The 19,610-nt window shown below is 40.0% G+C and overlaps 1 protein-coding gene across 2 annotated transcripts in view; it reads right to left on the bottom strand.

Moving 5' to 3' along the window:
• The window catches only part of dspb (desmoplakin b), a 29,229-nt gene extending 22,293 nt beyond the window's left edge, over positions 1–6,936 (bottom strand). For both annotated transcript variants that reach the window (XM_030726974.1, XM_030726972.1), the window contains exons 1-5: positions 6,855–6,936; positions 4,378–4,471; positions 3,513–3,634; positions 2,588–2,738; positions 812–937 (exon numbers count right to left, since the gene is read on the bottom strand). In XM_030726974.1, the coding sequence (XP_030582834.1) occupies positions 812–937; positions 2,588–2,738; positions 3,513–3,634; positions 4,378–4,471; positions 6,855–6,931 (570 nt within the window). In that variant the 5' untranslated portion in view covers positions 6,932–6,936. The remainder of the gene's footprint in view (positions 1–811; positions 938–2,587; positions 2,739–3,512; positions 3,635–4,377; positions 4,472–6,854) is intronic.
• Positions 6,937–19,610: the final 12,674 nt, after the last annotated feature.

Raw genomic sequence — 19,610 nt, forward strand, 5'->3', positions numbered from 1 at the left:
GGAATCAGTCAAACTTTGCTGGATTTTTTAAAATTATTTGGAGCTCTGTGGCACTGATTTCATGGTGAACTCTAAATAAGAGTTGGAAAAGTTTTAGTACCAATTTCAATGTTTCAAATGAAACCCAAATTAAAATGATGTCTGAATATTTGAAAATGTTATTAATCAAAACTTGGGGCTGATACCAATAATAACAAGTAACAATTTGGCCAATAACTGATCATTTTTTGTTTTTTGTTTATGCTGTTATTTATCTCGTTACATTTAGCCAAGCAGCAACCACTGCGGCTACTAAATGAAGGCAATGGGGAGGTGCCAAAAACTGCAGTTCCTCTAATGGCCACTTGAGACTGGCTTTAAAAGTGAGTCGATTCCCATAGACTCCCATGTGAAAATACATTACAAACTTTACAGTCAGTGGGTGATGTCACAACAGCTATGTCCATCATATATAAACAATTAATGCATTTTGCCAGCAAATTGCCAGCATAAACATGAGCCACTGAGGACAACTGCTGTGATCATTTTGTTCTGATCATCAGTGTTAGCGCTAATTTGGGTGTAGGATTACAGGAAACAGTAGATTCTGCAGGTTACTGTTTGTGTTCTGGATGGAACTGAACCAGCAATTTGTAACTGGTCAAGCAAACATGTTAACCAGTACACTATAGAGGTGTGTGACCTCATGCATCCCTTGATTGTGTTTGGAAACTGACTCAAATCCAAACTTGGGCTCTGTTTGCAGCAACAATGAATATGAGCATCGTCTCATCATGACATCATTGATAATTTGCCTGCTCACTGAACCCACCAAGTCATCTCTGGCTCGGTCCACCTCAGGGCTCCTCTGGATGGAGCTGTGAAACCTCTGGTGGCTCGTGAGCTGCTGCTCAATGGCTGCGGAATCATCTCCCCAGGAAGCTGTTTCAATCAGACGCTGAAATGCACACACACACACAAAAACTGTATTTACAACTTAGTCATGCAGCTTGTTTTCAGGTTATTAAACTGGCAGCAAAACCTTCTGAAGAGCTGGAGTAGCTCAGTGTTTAGAGAGCACTTCATGTCACCAGCAGGTGGGGACAGCGTCACAAGTTAAACCAGTAATTCCCTCATTTATTCATGAACCACTTATGGTCAAATATCAGCAGTCCACTCAGCAAGAAATTATTCAGCACTGAGGACAAAACAAAACCTTCTTTTGGCTTCTGTTTCTACTTTCACAACCACAAAGAGCTCATTACCCCTTAATCCTGTGTGTGCAGCAGCAGCATAGCAGAGGGATTCTTCTCTAAGCTCTCTGCAGATCCTGTGCTATCTTAGCCATTCTGGCTCAGCGAGATCTGTCAGTAGGTTTACCGTCACCTTTTATTATTCTTTCATAAAGTGATATGGCACTTAGAAATCTCATAATTGAGTATTAATGTCGCCTTTGTTGTTGTAGAATCAGGCCTTGTCAGTTCAGATTAATTTTAATAGTTATGTGAAACACACACATACACACAAAATTTAACCATTTTAATTGTTGTGTTGTCCTTAACTTAACTTTTTTATTGTTTTTCTATTTCTATAATGGATTAAATGATGTAATAATTACTGACTGTGCAGCACTTTGCTTTTGTTGTGTTTAAATGTGCTATAAACTGAAATAAGCCGATTATTTGTGTGTGAGCAGATTTTACACAACATACATATGAGACTTATTCATGCCAAATGACAATGTCACAAAATAAATCAAGTAAAAATATTTTTTATAAAAATCTTAAAACATAATGACAAATAGTCTGAAGGCTGGTTTTAATGGGGCAAGAGGAAATCAATACATTTTAAGGTATTTAAGACTGAAATGAATATGCAAAAAATCCCCCCAAAAAACCCAAAACTTTGAATATAGAAACAATGTGAAACTGAAAATAAATAAATAATAATAAATAATTAAATAATAATAATGCTACAAATCTTTAAAAAAAAAAGCAAACTATTAATTTTTTTTACACCAGCTAAAAAGTCAAATATTTTGGATAATGATTTACTCCAGTTTTAAACTGATGGCCAAACAATGCCTTGCGATTCATCTTTAAGATTAGTACAAACAGGAACTAACATAAAAACACACCAAATCACACAAAAACTAAATAATGTAACTGATCAGGCAGCAGCTCTGGTGTTCTGCATGGCAAAAATGAATGTTTGTTATCAAACTGGCAGCTTTAAAGCCACCATAGACTGCTGTAATTGTTTTAGGTTTCTATTGTGAAAGGTGGTCAGGCAGTAAATTGGTTAAATTATTGTAAATATAGTTTACACTTCACCAAATATTGATTTTTTATTTTTTTATTTTTTTTTGTAGATTTCTGAGCTTTCAAGTCTATATTTTTGTCTTCATCTCCAAAATGGGGTTGTGCTTGACCACCATCTACTGTATGTAATGCACAGTATGTGCTCTGCATTAATCCTTCTTGAACTAGACACCTAGACACAGGATTCCGTCAACAGGTTATGGATCTCAGAAGATTCCTGGGCTGGAAAATCAGCTCCATGTTCAGGTCAGGGGTGAAGGTATTTAGATGTGCGTGTTTATACATGCCTTTTGCTGTGCAATCCAGCCTATAGCATCATTGTAGCTCCTTCCAGGTTCCTCCCAACCACTAGAGCTTCCCCTAGTGCTCTTCCGTCTCTGCGAGGTCCCTGTCATGGCCATGTGGACCCCCCTCAGCTGATCTTTATACATCTCCACACTACAGATTAGAGAGGAGAAAAAAAAGACATTAGGAAAGAGCAGTATGTGCTATAGATAGAATAGATATTTATAACAATTCAAGAAATCAGCGTTTGTCCATCCATCTGTCTGGTGTTTGTCCGTGTCAATAAACATTCATCTGATCTGCTTCAAACTTGGAAGATTAATTGCTGAGGGCCTGAGTAAGTTTGGATTAAGTAAGTCCAGAGCTTGAGGTTGAGGTTAGGAGAAGCACTCAGTTCTTCCCCAACACTGACTGCTGCCTGCTCCACTCTGTGTGTAGGGGTAGGGGCACGCAACACACAGAGGGAAGTTTGTTTGGTTGGCTTTGTCAGGACACCCACTTTCACATCACAAATGTTCCAAACTCTCACCCTAACCTAAACCCGATTCTGACTCAAAGCCTAAAACCAAGTCTTAAAGCTCAAACAGGACAAGAAGTGGTGTGAAAAGATGAGAGCCAGCCAAAGAGTTCTAACTTGTAGGAAATTTCATCACTTTATTTATTGATTCTCTTCGGTTTCCTGTGACAAATGACCTGAGGTCTTTCACTCTTGTAGTGTGGATAAATGATTCTAGAGAGATCTGACTGTTCTGCATTTTAAACAGACGACCGCACACACATTCAGCATCCTTCGTTTCAAAACAGTAACTTAGTAATTACCTGCATGTGATGCATTTAAGGGACGGCTGCATTTCAGCCTCAAACACACAGGTTATGCTCTCTTCGGATGGGCACTACAATAGTGGAGAGAAGTCTGGCCTTCCTTACCTTCTCACAACATTCTCATTGGGCTGTCCCATTTGTCTCAGGTCTGACGCGCAGTTCCTCAGCTGGTTAATGGACTCTTTGGCCAACGCCATGTAGTGCTCGGCTTCACTTGGGTTCGCGCCCTGCAACACGTAGGCAAACAACCCTGAGAGAGGTGTACAAATCCAGAAAACTAAATGGGCCCAAGAAGTCTTTTGTCCCTACTTGCTTCAGCAGTTCCTGCACTTTCACTTTAAATTTAATTATTTCCATTTAGAAGTGCCAAAAATGCCAAAAAGCCCAGAGAAAACCCTCTTTACAAGCCATGAAAGAGGATGATTTATGACTTTGTAAAGGACAAAGGGCTCGTGATTGTCAGGGTTTCATAAATTTTATTCAAGACACAGATGTGAGGAGGAGAGAAAGCTGGCGATGCAGTCAACAGGAAAATAAATCACACACCCACAAATTTTAAGCCGGGTTTTGCACTTGTGATGAACTTCACAGTAACATAAATAATTCACAATAAGTTGCTCAATGACTAAACTAAAGAAGGGCGTAAAATGAAAGTGGATCGACAGTTTCAATATTCCACAGTTCTAAAATCAGATCTACGGGGGGGCTAAACAAAAATGAAACATTATCTGGCTGGTTTCTATTGCAGGTTCTGGCACATAGACCAAAATCCTACTCACGTACTTACTCCAGTTACACAACATTTCCGTCATTCTTTCTGCTCCGTTTTGCCAACAGAGGACAAGCTGCAACACTACGCTTTTCATTTGAAATAAAAATGTCCCGACAGGGCTCCAGCCCCAACTGATTTTTATCTGCATGTCTTGCAGGGGAAAAGGCCAAGAAGAAACAAAGGAAAAACATGACTCACAACATGAATGAAGTAATCGGCATTCTTCAGGTACTCGTTGCACTGACTCTGCAGGATAGCGGCCTTCTGGTTGACAGCAGTAAGTTTGGAGCCACTGTAAGGGGCAGTGAAGTAAAATCATCAGCATTAAGATCTTCATCTGCATTATTTATACCAAAATATTTTCATTCCCACCAGCAGTTCCCAGGTTTTCTCTCTGTGTATTCCCCTAAAATAAAGCAGTGAATTCTTTTGCCTCTTTGTCAACATGTCATCAAAGAGTGAATTTAACTTCTCAGAAATATTTTACTGTTAAGAAAGCAAAACTGAACACTATTTATTGATAAAAGTTTTTTTTAATTGTTTTCTCTTGTCCTGTGAATCATGGCCCTGTCTAAGGAGGGGGTCAAGCCTCCCGCCTTTCCTTCCACCTGTTTTAATTTGGATGGTTGTCTCCTCCTGTGCATCTGAAACAACGCTACGTGGCTTTTTGATTTCCTGAAGTTTCCACATCCCTCCCATGAAGTTCATATGTAGTCTTTAGGTTAGACTTGCAACCTTTCCTCGTAAAGTAGCAGTGTGGGGCGCCTCATGTATGTGGGCCAGCTAATGTATGGCAAAATAATCAAACCTCATCATAATCATCCATAATCATCTGAAAACATATGGTTATGTTTATGGTTTTTTTTCAGATGCATTAGACTGTAAACATGGGCTCTTTATCTGGGATGCAAGGATGGGATCTGAATCTGACATTCAGAGTGCAACACCATAAATATTAGCGTGCACCAATATATCTGCCAAGTATCAGTACTGGGCGTTGTTCATTAACATTAGTAAACAGAATGGCATTTAGCGATGTTAGTGGCCAATATGTTACAATATGTCATGTCAGTTTTGTGCTGGCTATATATTCAAGAACAACATCCCAAAGAACTGAAAAACCTTTTAACTGTTATTATAAATACTGCATTTTTCTTTTAATAACATTTCAGCCTTTATTTGAAAGGACAACACAGAGAGTGGGGAACAGAGCTGCTCCGAGGCGGACTTGAACGCAGGCCTTGAATCCATGGATCACCTGTTCAACCACATGAGCTACAGCTGCATCTGTAAACGCAGCATTTTTATAAATTATAAAATATTTTTATAATGAAGCTCTCTGTGTTTCATTGGAACAAAAGTTGGAGCAAATAACAAAAAGAAAACATGGAAAAAGAAAAAATATTGGCATCAACTATCAGCCAAACTTAAATTTCACAGCTGTAGTTGGACATGTTTTTGTGAACTCTGTCCAAACTCATTATGATTTTGTGATATTTTACACATCGCCATGAGTTGAAACTCAAATAAGCTTCCAAATTTTTCTTCTGGTTTTCACAAACCTATAAGCTAAAATGCTGACCTCATTCTAAAATATGCATAAAGAACCACCGGTGCATTCCTATTATATATTTAATTGACCAGTATTGATATGCATGTATTATTGTATATCACACGTATAACCCTAAAATCAGTGGCTCATTTAACTAACCATAGTAAATGGAGCAGTTCTATATAACGCTTTTCTACTCTGCATGAGCGCGCTGGGTGTAAGTAATTGCAGGGCTCCAAAGCTTACTTTGTTTCCATTTTCCCTCTAATCAGAGGGGTTACACAAATAACATCACAAACATCACTCCATGATATAAAATTACAAATCAAGGCATAAACACAGTTATTTTGACTAATTCCTGCAAGATAATTCATGTTGATGCTGGAAAAACAGCCTTCATATCAGAGGTATTGTGATTATGTGTGTCCTTTTTACAAAGCTCCACAGTCAGTGACAGTGTTAAACTGACGCACATCTATGAGCTGCTGCAGCAGAAGGCAACAATTTAATGTGGGCTATAAATCACATTTCTCTCCAGGGAGGCTAGCTCCTGTGCAAAGTAGAAGCTGAAGAATAATTGAAAAGTGTGCCAAAGGCAACATCTATATGTCATCATTACGACGTGTATTACATTGTAACTTTATCAGTGCGCTGATCACTGTGTATGATCAGTTATGTAACTTGAAGTTCGAGTAATGAGGAGACTCTAACTGCAAACAAATCTGAATTGCACACCAGTGAATGTTTTTCTACTTTGATTAATAAAAAGTACCTGCAGCTTTACTTCAACTTTACTTTTATGGAGGCTAAAGAGAATAATTAAGTCGTTAAACATTTAAAAACAAGGTGAAAACAGAGGGTTACTTTGCAGAACAAAAGTACTTCCCTGTAATTACACGCTGCAGACATTTCTGTGCATTTGATTGGTTTGTTAACCGTGACTATCGGGTCTTTTTCAGCTTTGTAGGACCACAATAAGAGCTAGACTGACAAACTCAAAACAGGCTGTCGTGGTTAATATTTAATAGAGTCAGTTTATGGGCTGACTCTGCAGCGCAGTAAACAAGATGGTCACAGGTGCTAAAAGAAAACCAAAAACTGGAAGAAAGTTAAAAAGTCTTACCCCATTCCGCTCATCATCCCTCCTCCCATGCCGCTCATCGTTCCCCCTCCCGTGCCGCTCATCGTGCCGCTCATCATCCCTCCTCCCATGCCGCTCATCGTCCCCCCTCCCGTGCCGCTCATCATCCCCCCTCCCATGCCGCTCATCGTCCCCCCTCCCGTGCCGCTCATCGTGCCGCTCATCATCCCTCCTCCCATTCCGCTCATCTTCCCCCCTCCCATGCCGCTCATCGTGCCGCTCATCGTCCCCCCTCCCATGGTTCCTTTCACCGTTCCAGCTCTCATCATTCCGCCTCCCTTTGTGGACTTTGTATAGGTAAAGGTTTTGTATCCGTCGTATCCGTATTGGTCGTATCCATTACCACCTCCATGCATGCCGTCGCTCCGTGCGTAATGGTAAGCACCTTCGCCAGTCAAGTCGCCTCTCGAGTTGACCCTGCGGCCCATGTTCAGGCCCTGCTGAGACCCGTACATACTCATATTGAAAGAGAACGGCAGCCACAGCGACTCAACAGAAGTTACCGGACGAAACTGCGCGGACAGAAACAACCTGACAGGTTGCCTCCCTCGGTCTCTCCCACCTGCGCGCCCTGGTCCCTCCGGTGCAGACTGCAAACAGAGAGCAGGAGAGGCTCGTTTTTGGAGACTTGTGACCACACCTCTCTTTGTGTGCTCGGCCAAAAACTTTTTCTTTTTTCTTCTGTCTGCCACTCCCCTGCAAACTCAGCTGTAAGCAGAAGTGTGTGTGTGTGTGTGCGTGTGTGTGTGTGTGTGTGTGTGTGTGTGTGTGTTGTAGTTTAATTGTATCTTTGTGGGGACCAAGTCCATTGTCAGAAATATGGAGGACATGATTTTTTTAAGTAGTAAAGAGAGCACATTTCTGGAAAGCATGGATAAGTTATGAAAAATAGGACATTTTTGAAAAAGACAAGAGTTGGAGAAAGTAAAGAAATATAAGAAAGTGAGGACATTTCTGAACAGGGAAGCTTTTTTTGGAAATGAGCACATTTTCTAATTCAAGACATTTTGTAAACAGAGGAGCATTTAAGAAGCAGGGACAGTTTGAGAAAGCAGATCAGAAAGCATTTGGAAATAAGTTTCAGATGATGATCAGCATTTGGAAAGTGATGCAAATCTTTAAAAATGGGGAGACGTTTGAAAAATAATTATGCTTAACTGTACTGTAAATGTAAGCAAAGTGATTCATTAATAGAGAGAGTGACGAAAACAGCTCAAATATACACATTGATCATTCATATATATATATTGCAGAATACTTGAAGATAATATAAACATGTGTGAGGAGTTTAGATTCAAAATGATGATGTGCTTAAAATATAAAGACAGTTGCCTTTTGTTACATTTTTTTTGATATGTTGATAACATCTATAATATTAAGTAGAAGCTCCTTCAATAATGGCTGCAACAGTCAAAGAGTTGCAGGGCAAACTGCTTAAGTACAGACAGTATATCCAGTATATCTGTCACTCTTCTTCTCCTCAGATCATTTCAAGCCTTTACCTCACACACCCGCCTCACCTGCTTTCTCTCTGTGTCCTTGACTAAGAGTAAACTCTCTCTTTCTCACACACACACTCTAACATCGCTTGCATAACTGCCTGCAGCCAATGGGTGGGACTAACAGGAAAAACTCATTTGACAGCTGCTCATGTATGATAGTAACACTGAATTTTATTATCACTGTCTGTGGTGCTCAGAATCACAGTCTGACCACTTTCTAATAGGCTTTTTTTTTTTTTTTTTTTGATGATCCAGTTATCTGGTGTTATGGTTATATACAAGTATGTTTTATTTCAAGCAATAGCAGTGTTTTCTGGATGCATTCCCAGTTGCAGTTACTCAGCTTAAACATTTTAAACTCTTTGAATACCTGTGGAGCTTCAGGGCTCCAGAGATAAATTTGCTCACACATTTTCTTTACTAAAACACGGTTTTTGTCAGTCAGAAAGCAGTGTGACCTTCCTTGGATTAAAATGTGCTGTCAAGGTCATTATCATAAACTGAAGTGGAGTGAAAAACTTCACAGAATCTTAGTCCCACCCCCTTTACTTGTTCTACTTTGTATTTTTATAAAATAAACACCATAATATTTGTTGTAACTCTACATATACATATTCTATTTTAGGAGACTTTTTATATACTTTGCTCTAGCTTGAAATATGTCATGTACTGGACAACTTCCTTCAAGATTTGACCAATTTATTTTTCCAGTCTAGACACAAAATAAATAAATAATTAATAAAAAAAATCCATCCATATCAGCTGCACTTTGTCCTTAGCACTAATCACCATGCTAACAAGGTAAAGTCATTCATTCATTTGATCTTATTTGCATTTGCAAGAATGGGTTACTTTGGATATTCCATTATAAATACACAATTAGGAGATGTGTCTATTCTGTACCTCATACGTGTAATGGGCTTCATAATTATCCTAGGTTATTATAGGCTTTATGTTTTAATTTTCTGTTGAATGATGATTTGTATAGTGAAATCTCTTGTTTTTCTTAGTGTGTTTGTTTTGTTTTTGGCTAATTTCACTACACAGATAGCCACATAGTGGTTTTGCCGTTTTTGAGCCAAGAGTGATCATGTCTCACAAACATGCCTTGATGCACAAGCAGCTCACTCACAGGCAAGTACAACCTAACGACTTTGACATAAGGCTGTCCACAAGCGTAAATACTGCTGATATGGACCTACACCCTGCAGCTGGAGGAGCGTCTCCCTACACTACCTTATGAACTCTGGAACTATTGCGGAATGTAGCGTATATGTGTTTGGAAATGTGTGGGATTGTGAGTTATGTATAAGCAAACAAGAAGGAAAGTGCAAGAGAGAGTGAACAGTAGTGGTTGTTTGCTTGTCTGATTTATTACAAACAGTTGTTTTCCATTAGCTCAAGTCTAATTGCAGCCTTGGTGCTGATGATAGAGTGCAAAAGAATTTTTTGGGAGCCAACAATGAGCTCAGATGGTCTTAAAACTCCCAGAGCTTTTGTGTGCTTGACTTTCTGCGAGTGATTCATAAACGTAATGAACTGCTCTAACATTTTCTCAGGGAAAAAGAAAAAAAAAGGCCCACCTTAACATCACGTTATCCCTTTTGGCGAATGACGTTGAAGAGCACGCCTTTGCCTGCACAGAAACACACAGATTTGCCAAAACAGCATTCCAGCACTGGCTTTCCCCTATCTTTAAAATTATACTTTGAACCTTTGCAGCCCTGAGAGCTCTTTTGTCACTTATTCAGTGTCATTTAACTTTATTTGTATAGGACCAATTCGAAAGAGCAGTAATCTCAGGCTATTTTACAATATTATTGAGGGAAGCCTGATGATTTCCTTTGGTGACAGTACTAAGGGGGAAAAAAATCCCATCTACAGAACCAGGGTCAGGAAACAGTCATCAGCCTCGGCTGGTTGGGGTTGAGGGTAAAGCAAAAAGAGAAAAGAAGCACAGACTGATAATGCAGAAAACTTTGGGTGTGTATGACCATGTTCAGTTTCTTGAAAAGAGAAGGCACTGAATTCTCCACATTTGCTGTTTGTGGGCGTTGAATCCTTTTTTTTATCCTTTAGGTGAATCAGTTAAATCATTTTAGGGCATGTTTCTAAGGCGTGGTACTGGGAATTCTCACCCTCTCCTATCTCCTTTCATTCCTGATTTCTGGAGACAGGACAAGGCATGCAAAGTTTCTAAGGTTGCCAAAATATGTAGAAGCACTAACATTAAAAATGATGGAAGGCTATTTGATTTACCACAAGCATTCAAAAAAGAATAAAGATGTTCAGATCTGACTAAGTTCAAAGATCAGTCACTTCCTTTTCAGTTGCCAGTCTTTTCAGTTATTAGAGAAAATCGTTCACGTTGCCGTGTCTCTCTGTTGATTGTATGACCTTTTTCTCATGCAGTCCAGGATGTTTCAACAGACTGATTGATCATATTATACATTATACATGTTGCTTTGCTTCGCTGGCTCTCGGTTTCACATGCAACCAAAAAAAGAAAGAAAAACAACAGCTCAGCTGCAGCTTTTTGGCCTGTTTCCACTTAACCTACTTCAGGCAACTCAAGCTGAAAAAATCCTGACTCTCACTTCATATTTCAAACACAACCTTCCAATTTGGTGATCTAAGTATCCTCTCTGTCCCTCTAACTTGTCAGTGTTGCTCCTCTATGTTGCTTCTCTTTCAACCTCTCCACAACTCCAACATCCACCTTTAGGCTCCAGGGGAGTATTTATTTATTACTCTCCAATTTTCACATGCATCATATGTGTTTCCAGGGAATGATGAGCCTAGACACCAAACTCTACCTGTATTCTGCTGCTGAATTACATAATTTTATGTAACTGTGAGTTTTCCGACTGAAATATCTGCTTTAAGATATTTATTTCATGTAACCCAATGCCTTCCAACTAATGGCAAAGTTAGAGGTTTGAAAGTGAGCAAGGTGGGGCACCTGGCAGCAAAGGAGGCAGATACTCTGCTACACTTCCATTCATCATTATGTAAGTGATGAGTAGGCAGCTGCTTTGAGTTTAAGGGCTGGGCACACCGGTGTGCCCAGCCCTTTTTTTAAAAATAATTTTATGGCAATTCATTTTAGTGGAAATGGGTGGAGTGGTGTGTGTGTGTGTGTGTGTGTGTGTGTGTGTGTGTGTGTGTGTGTGTGTGTGTGTGTGTGTGTGTGTGTGTGTGCGTGTGTGTGTGTGTTCAGCTATTAAATTTACAATTCAGCCACTGCAAACTGTTTGTTTTTTTGGAGCCAGTCTTCTACCTGTCTTGATGGTTCAAACACATGAAAATATTTTGTGCCACGAATGATTTAGATAATAGGGTTTATCCAGCTTTAGTAACTATTAATTGAAAGAAATTCAGAGAGGTCCTGAGACCAAAACTCCAGAGCCTGGGTTGCTACCGTGGCTGAAGAGCAGCGGCATGTTCTTGACCAGCATGCATGTTGTTTGCTCAGCTGAGCTGACACTGAGAGTCCTCATTATGTCACTAATCTTGCAAATGTCTGTGACTTCATCTCTCTGTGTCACTTTCTGGTGTAGCCAAAGCAGCCACATACCAACGTAAGTGTTTCCGTAATTGTTTAAATGCCCAATTAACAGCATTAACAGCACATCTGTAGCCTGATTTACTGTTTTGGGCCCTATAAATAATTTTGCCTTTCATAACCTCTGTGGGTCACGTAGAGTATTGGGGCATTGCTAAGACTGATGCCAACACAAAAGGCCTTAGCAGGTAGGCCTCTTGATATGGTGCCATTTGAAGCACGTCTAAAAGAATTATCTGACAAATAATATTACTAGCTGTGAGGTACATCCTGTCCTAGAATTTTAGGCTTTAGCATTTTTATCTGCCTGTTACTTAGCACTAACAAGGAGATGTGCATACTATGTTGTAACTGGTGTTAAATGCAATTCAGAGCTAATTTCAACTGGCTCTATTGGGTCAGTGAAGGCTAATGTCAGAGTTTAGTGCATGCCAAAAAAGAGGAGAATATTTCAAGTAACACAAATTGAGTAAAGCTTGACTCATCCTCCTTGAGCCGTTGTAACTTTTCAGATTAATATTAATATATTCAACGCCCTGCAACACCCCCAGGCAAGTTGAGGGAAGCTCCCAGGGGAAGACGTACTCCACACCCAGGACCACACCCAGTCCTGGGTGTGGTCCTGACTGGTGTCAAGGGTTATACAAAAACACAACTATGTCTTCATGCCAGCACTGCTGTGCTGAGTAAGACAGCAACTCAGCATGTACAGACAGCTCATCCCTCCTGACTGACACCCTGTAAGGGGAGACTTAATTATATTGTTTTGTTTTTTTTATGCTGTCTGAGAGGCTGTCTCATCTTGTCTTCAGTTTTCCTTGTATGTGAGTGAGTGTACATCCATGTGTGTGCCAAAGGAAAGTTTTCAGTCAATAAGATCAAGGATTAAATGTGCAGATGAGCAATGTTGATAATTGTTGGTATTCAGGGTGTGTCTGCTTGTCTGCCATTGTTCTCACCACTCAGAGTTATTACTGGAAACGACAAATATGAAAAAAACTGTTTTTATGACTGGATTTTGTTGCTTAGTTGGGACCTGCATCATACCAAAACACAAGTATTGATGTTTAAATACTAATGATTAGGATATGCTGTCAAATTTGCAAATGTATTGCAAATTTGGTGACAAATTTAACCTGATTTGAACTTCTTTTGATCTGCGTTTCATAAATCAGCGCTTTCTGTGATCATTTAAAGTGCAGCTTAAAAGATATGAAGTTTGATTATGTTTACAATAACTGACACCAAATACTGCTGCAGTTCACACACCTAATGTCAAGTATCTGTCAAGCTGCATTGTTGATATAAGACTTCACAGAATGAACAAAGGCTAAAGTGCAGACCTGATTGTACCCTCAGTCACAGGTGTGGCCCTGCAGCTGCTTTGCTGCTTTGCACCATGCAGGTTAATGGCATGTCACAGCCAGTGCCTGTGCAAGTAGGTGGTGCTAAGAGGACTAATACAAAAGTGAAAGTAATTATGTCCATAATAATAATAAAAAAAAGATAATATTTTTAAAAAATTAAAAGAGACTATCAAATGTTGACCAAAACAAGATTATCCTAATGAATAAGTCAGTATTTGTGTGGTCAAACATGCTGCAGGAAGAAACTAAAATGAAGAAGGGACCTACTAAACTCTAAAATGGAATAAATAGTTTGACATTTTTAGTCATTTATTCAACAGTCGTGTGAAAAAGAGAGATTTCGCAGGACTCTCTGCATTCCTGTCAAACAGTGATGCAATAACTTGTAGAACCTTCTTTCGCAGCAATAACTTGAAGTAACTTGAAATAAGTTTTTTCTGTCTCTCACGTCACTGCGGATGAATTTTGGTTACAAAGTTACTTTAGTTAATTCGTTTATACACAGCTCTCTTGAGGCCCTGCCGCAGGGTCATTGCAACACCTCAGTTGTAGATTTGCTGCTGTGCTTTAGCTGTCCGACAGATGACCTCACATATGTCTCTAGGATACTTTGGTATACAGAGGAATTCATGTTCGACTCACTGACTGCGAGGTGCCAAGATGCTGTGGCTGCAAAGCAAGCCCAAATGATCACAGAGGTGGCCTCTAGCTGATGAGCAGTTATTCAAGTTCATTTGATTAGCAGCACCTGGCTGCTACTTAACTTCTTAATTCCTATGGAAGCAGTGAGGGTGGAATTAATTTTTCACAGGACTGCTGAGAATCCTGTGAAAACTTTCTTTTTCACAACTGTCAGTGAAAATAATTATACACCTAATCACATTCTAAAATTCAGGTTTTACTTAACAGATTTGCATGTATTTTGTATGTTGGTCATTTTAAAAGAGAGAGGAGATACAATACTCTAACCTTATGTATTTGGCCTGGCGGCACTGTGTGAAGTGTGCACTGTACTTGCTGGGAAACTTTGCTGCATGTCAGTTCACCTCATTCTTACTCGAGCGTTCCAAATAAAATACTTCTAAAAATAGATTTGTTGGAGTCAAATCCAAAAATGAAATTTGTTTTTGCAACAGAAAACTATTGACAGATGGGTTTGAGACCCAAGCACACTTCTTTTGCAGATCTGAGAAAAAGCTTCATTTTGGGAACATTTTCACACTGAGACTGGGAAATTTGTAAATGTCCAGTCTAGTTCATGCCAAATAACTGAGCGACTGAATTTAAATTTCCTTAGTGCGTGACTCATTTATGTTTTTATTCATTGCTCATGTCATTTGGATTCACTTTGTATACAGATTCTATTTGCACACACTTTGAATTTCCTGATACCGACTCTGCTGTGGAGTTATGGGTGGAGTTGGGTATGTGGCAACCATAAACCAAAAGGCACACTAAAAACATGCACACAGACACACACACACACACAAATTCACACTCAAAGGGAAGATTCTTGACAACCATACATTTTTAATGAAGGGCATTGAATCGATGTTGAAAAGAGAGCAAGAAAGTCAAAGAAAGCTCTTATTCTTTTGTTTGCACCTATGCAGGTGTTTGTGTGTGTGTGTGTGTGTGTGTGTGTGTGTGTGTGTGTGTGTGTGTGTGTGTGTGTGTGTGTGTGTGTGTTAGAGACTGTATGTAGAACGTACAAGGAAGGACGAGATAAAGACACTGCCTGAGGACTTTTGCGTCAACCTGTTGTTCAGGTTAAGATTAAGATAGTGTTTATTTGTCACATGCACAGTTATACACAGTACAATGCACAGTGAAATGTATTTTGTACCTGCAACCATATATACACACACATATAAATAAGAAGAATAAAAATAAAAAAAGTAATTCACACTATACACTATACTCTATATACTATACACTATACACACTTTTATAAATTATAATATTTACATTGTGCAATAATGGTCCAGTTAGGGCTCAGAGTTGAGCAGACGGATGGCTTGTGGGTAAAAACTCTTCTTCAACCTTTCAGTCTTAGTCCTCAGGCAGCGGTAACGCCGGCCTGATGGGAGCAGGGAGAAGAGAGAGTGTCCGGGGTGGCTGGGCTGTTTTAGGATCTTCATGGCCCTCAGCCTGCACTGCTTGGTGTAAATGTCCTGCAGGTTGGGGAGGGTGGTTCTGATGGTCCGTTCAGCTGAACGAACCACCCTTTTTAGGGCCATGAAGTCCTGCTTGGTGCAGTTTCCCATCCAGGTGGTGATGTATAAGCAGAGAAATTATGCACAAACAGTCAAACTTAAGCTAGTGTAAACCTACAGGAGTGTTTTACTGAACAATATTATGGATGTCCACTGTATATTGTGCTATCTAGTTAAAGGTAGTAAAGGGCAGGAGAGCAGTCTGCTGTAGCTCAGTGATCCTGTGACAGTGGTGTACCTGTACAGCAGGGTGACATGGATATGCCTCCTGGGGATATGGAGACAGAGCTGGAGAAGGGGGATGAATGAGAGGGAGGGGCCAATGGTGAGCTGCCACCTGAAACCTGAGCCAATCTGGGTCACTGGTCAGAGGGAAACAAATAACACTGCCGCAAATCCTCGAGTACGGAGGAATTCTTTTACGCCAGCTCTGTCAGTGGAGCAGACATCTGTGCTGTTACCTTATTCAGAAGGCTTAAAGGGCGCCCACAGTGTTCTTGGACCATTTCATACAGTTAATTACACAGCATGCTAATGCTGGGTGTCCAAGCACTGGTTGGTTGGTTAATGATAGATAGATAGATTAGATAGATTAGATAGATTAGATAGATAGATAGATAGATAGATAGATAGATAGATAGATAGATAGATAGATAGATAGATAGATAGATAGATAGATAGATAGATAGATAGAGCTGGCCTAATTTGGATCTCATGTGTTTAGAGTTGAGTCATTAGCTCCAGACTTCACCTCATAAACATGTGGCTGTGATAGACTGACTGACTTTCCAACAACAAATGTGACTTCAAACAGTTACCTAGCCCTGCTGACCTCTAAGGGCCCCTTTGACTTCTAGGTCCATTCATTATAATCCCTGGATGAAGAAAAGGTTCAAGAGATACTTGTGGAGTTAAACATTTTAACATTTTATCTCCACTTAGCTTCACACACAAACAGAAAGCGATAAGAAGAACCAGGTGTCGCAGCCACCTCTTACCTATTTCCTGCAACTTGGTCTATCACAAATAACCTCCAGGTGGCACTAAGCATCACACAACTCTGCAATTATATAACACATAACCTACTGAATAACATGTAATGTGTGATGTGAAGGCGTATGAAAAATACTCTCTGAAGCTGCTTGAGTCTCACGGTCAATGCGGGATATAGCCACGTTACACTTAAAGAGGCAGCTCTGACTCATCTCCTTCACAAAAATCCACACAGTTAACCTCTCGCCCACCTCGGCAAGCTGATGTTGGGTTGGTAGGCTCGCAAAGTAATCTGCGGTTGAGTCACAATCACTTTTTTTTTGACAGTGCAGTGCACTTCTATTTTGAGCTAACTTAAATTTTTGCTGGAGTCTGTGACCCAAGCCGGTTCATTTAGTCACCAGCCTTTTCCTGTGTTCTGTTTTCAGTGATTACAGTTGAGCTCACTTGCATCTTCCTTATCTGTGTAAGCAGTCAGCCTCCTGGGACGGCTGACAGATTGGGACTGACAGTCTGTTAATGTCAGCTTTGACAGGCGTGCTGTGGCTAACAAGCAGTGACCATCACAAACAAGTCAAGGGGGCTTTTTTTTGTGTTTGTTTGTTAACCAGCTACGCAAGTGTTGCTGGCATTGTTTTGACCTTGTGAGTCTCTGTAAATGTCTCTGTGTGTGGGAAAACGTCCTTCAGCAGGAACAACCACAGAGACAGTTTTGAGCACTTTGGTTACTGTTTAAATGTTGCATTCTCTCAGTGCAGTGATTAGATTGTAATGAAAAGTTACAGGTGTGTAACATAGCTGTTGTCCAATGCTTGAAGAACTGTGAAGACGGGTGCACACCTGTCCCACATCCCTTTAACCTTTGGGTGTGTAAGCCATCACTGGAGACAACCCTGACCCTGACCCTGACTCCAAACCCTAACCCTAATTATATTTTGGAGAAAAAAAGTCAATAATTTTGGATGTCTGTCAGTTTAAATGATTATTGAATAGTTATAAAAACAACAATGGCACATTCTGATAACATGAACTTAGGGTTGGGGTCATCACTGATGATGACTCAGACCTCACAGGGTTACATTTATTAATGCATTTGTAACCTTTCATGGGAATTATTTCTAATTAGTGTAAAAACATGTAATATTTACCTGTGTAGCTCGTAATGTTTTCACTCTATGGTTGTGTCCATCCACATGTTTGTTTCATCGTGACAAAATGGAAAAACCCACTGTGGCAGGAACGGCCACAAAGGTGAGTTTAGGATTCATGCATGAAACTGTGCAAGAGTGCTGCTGACATCAAAATGAAGGTTGGGTTTGGAGATGTGCTGATCCTAGAACTCACAGCTGGTGATCCCATCACAAGATGGCCTCTAGTTATTACTCTGCCTCCGGAGGGCAAACGGTATGGAGAGAAAATTGACTCAAAATATCCGTGTGTCTGTAATGCAGGATTTGTGCGTGACTCAAATATCTGTGTGTCTGTAATGCAGGATTTGTGCGTGACTCAAATATCTGTGTGTCTGTAATGCAGGATTTGTGCGTGACTTGCTGGATTTGTAATTTTTTGTAATACACGAATCACCTGATACACACGCACAAAACTAAAGTTACGCACGAATCACCTGATACACACGCACAAAACTAAAGTTACACACGAATCACCTGATACACACGCACAAAACGGCGGTTACGAGTGCACAAAGTTTTTGACACATTTCACGCTTCCGGTGAGCTCCCAGATTCGTGCGTAACTTGGTGCGTTTAAAGCTGGTACAAAGCTGGGTCATCTGAGTTTTGTTCTGGGTCTAGTGTTTTTTTCCCGCTGAACTTATTTCACTCTATACTTGTGCCGAAGTGGAAAAGACGATTTTCTGTGGAAGATGGGATACCTCAGCACCCTTTAGTTATAACACATACACCTACATCTATTTTTAAATATTCTAATACTATTTACATATGCATTTGTGAGCTGTACAAATGTAATTATTTGGTTAAAAGAAACGACCACTAGGTGGTGCAATGCTTCTCTGGCTCGGAAAACAGCCAGTCAAACTCTGAGAGGCACAAAGGAAGAGTAGGCGACTGTTATGGCAGGGAATCACGGTGGTCTACCCTCAGAAGTAATTTAAAGTTAAAATCTGCACACTTTGCTATCCGATTATAATGAGTATTTTTAGAGATTGCGTTTTATGTGTCAAGTAGTTTGATACAGTTCTCCATGCATTTCTCTGTTAGCTAGAACTCATCTTTATGTGAGCTAAGCTACTTTAGCTGTTGGTAGCTAAGACAGTACATTCCAGATCTATGAAAGCTATCTCTAAATTTATCTCCAGGCTCAGATGTATTATAATGCCTCTCAGAGTTTGACTGGCTGTTTTCCGAGCCAGAGAAGCATTGCACCACCTAGTGGTCGTTTCTTTTAACCAAATAATTACATTTGTACAGCTCACAAATGCATATGTGAATAGTATTAGAATATTAAAAAATAGATGTAGGTGTATGTGTTATAACTAAAGGGTGCTGAGGTATCCCATCTTCCACAGAAAATCATCTTTTCCACTTCGGCACAAGTATAGGGTGAAATAAGTTCAGCGGGAAAAAAACACTAGACCCAGAACAAAACTCAGATGACCCAGCTTTGTACTAGCATTAAACGCACCATGTTACGCACGAATCTGGGAGCTCACCGGAAGCGTGAAATGTGTCTCAAAAAGTTTGTGCACTCGTAACCGCCGTTTTGTGCGTGTGTATCAGGTGATTCGCGTGTAACTTTAGTTTTGTGCGTGTGTATCAGGTGATTCGCGTGTAACTTTAGTTTTGTGCGTGTGTATCAGGTGATTCGTGCGTAACTTTAGTTTTGTGCGTGTGTATCAGGTGATTCGTGTATTACAAAAAATTACAAATCCAGCAAGTCACGCACAAATCCTGCATTACAGACACACAGATATTTGAGTCACGCACAAATCCTGCATTACAGACACACGGATATTTTGAGTCAATTTTCTCTCCATAAAACGGGGTATTGTTTTAGGTGTCTGTTAACAAAACTATGGGTCCAATTCATAACAAATTTGTACAAAAAATAGCCAGTGA

The sequence above is a fragment of the Archocentrus centrarchus genome, chromosome 4 (assembly GCF_007364275.1).
Source record: "Archocentrus centrarchus isolate MPI-CPG fArcCen1 chromosome 4, fArcCen1, whole genome shotgun sequence".
Lineage (NCBI taxonomy): Eukaryota > Metazoa > Chordata > Actinopteri > Cichliformes > Cichlidae > Archocentrus > Archocentrus centrarchus.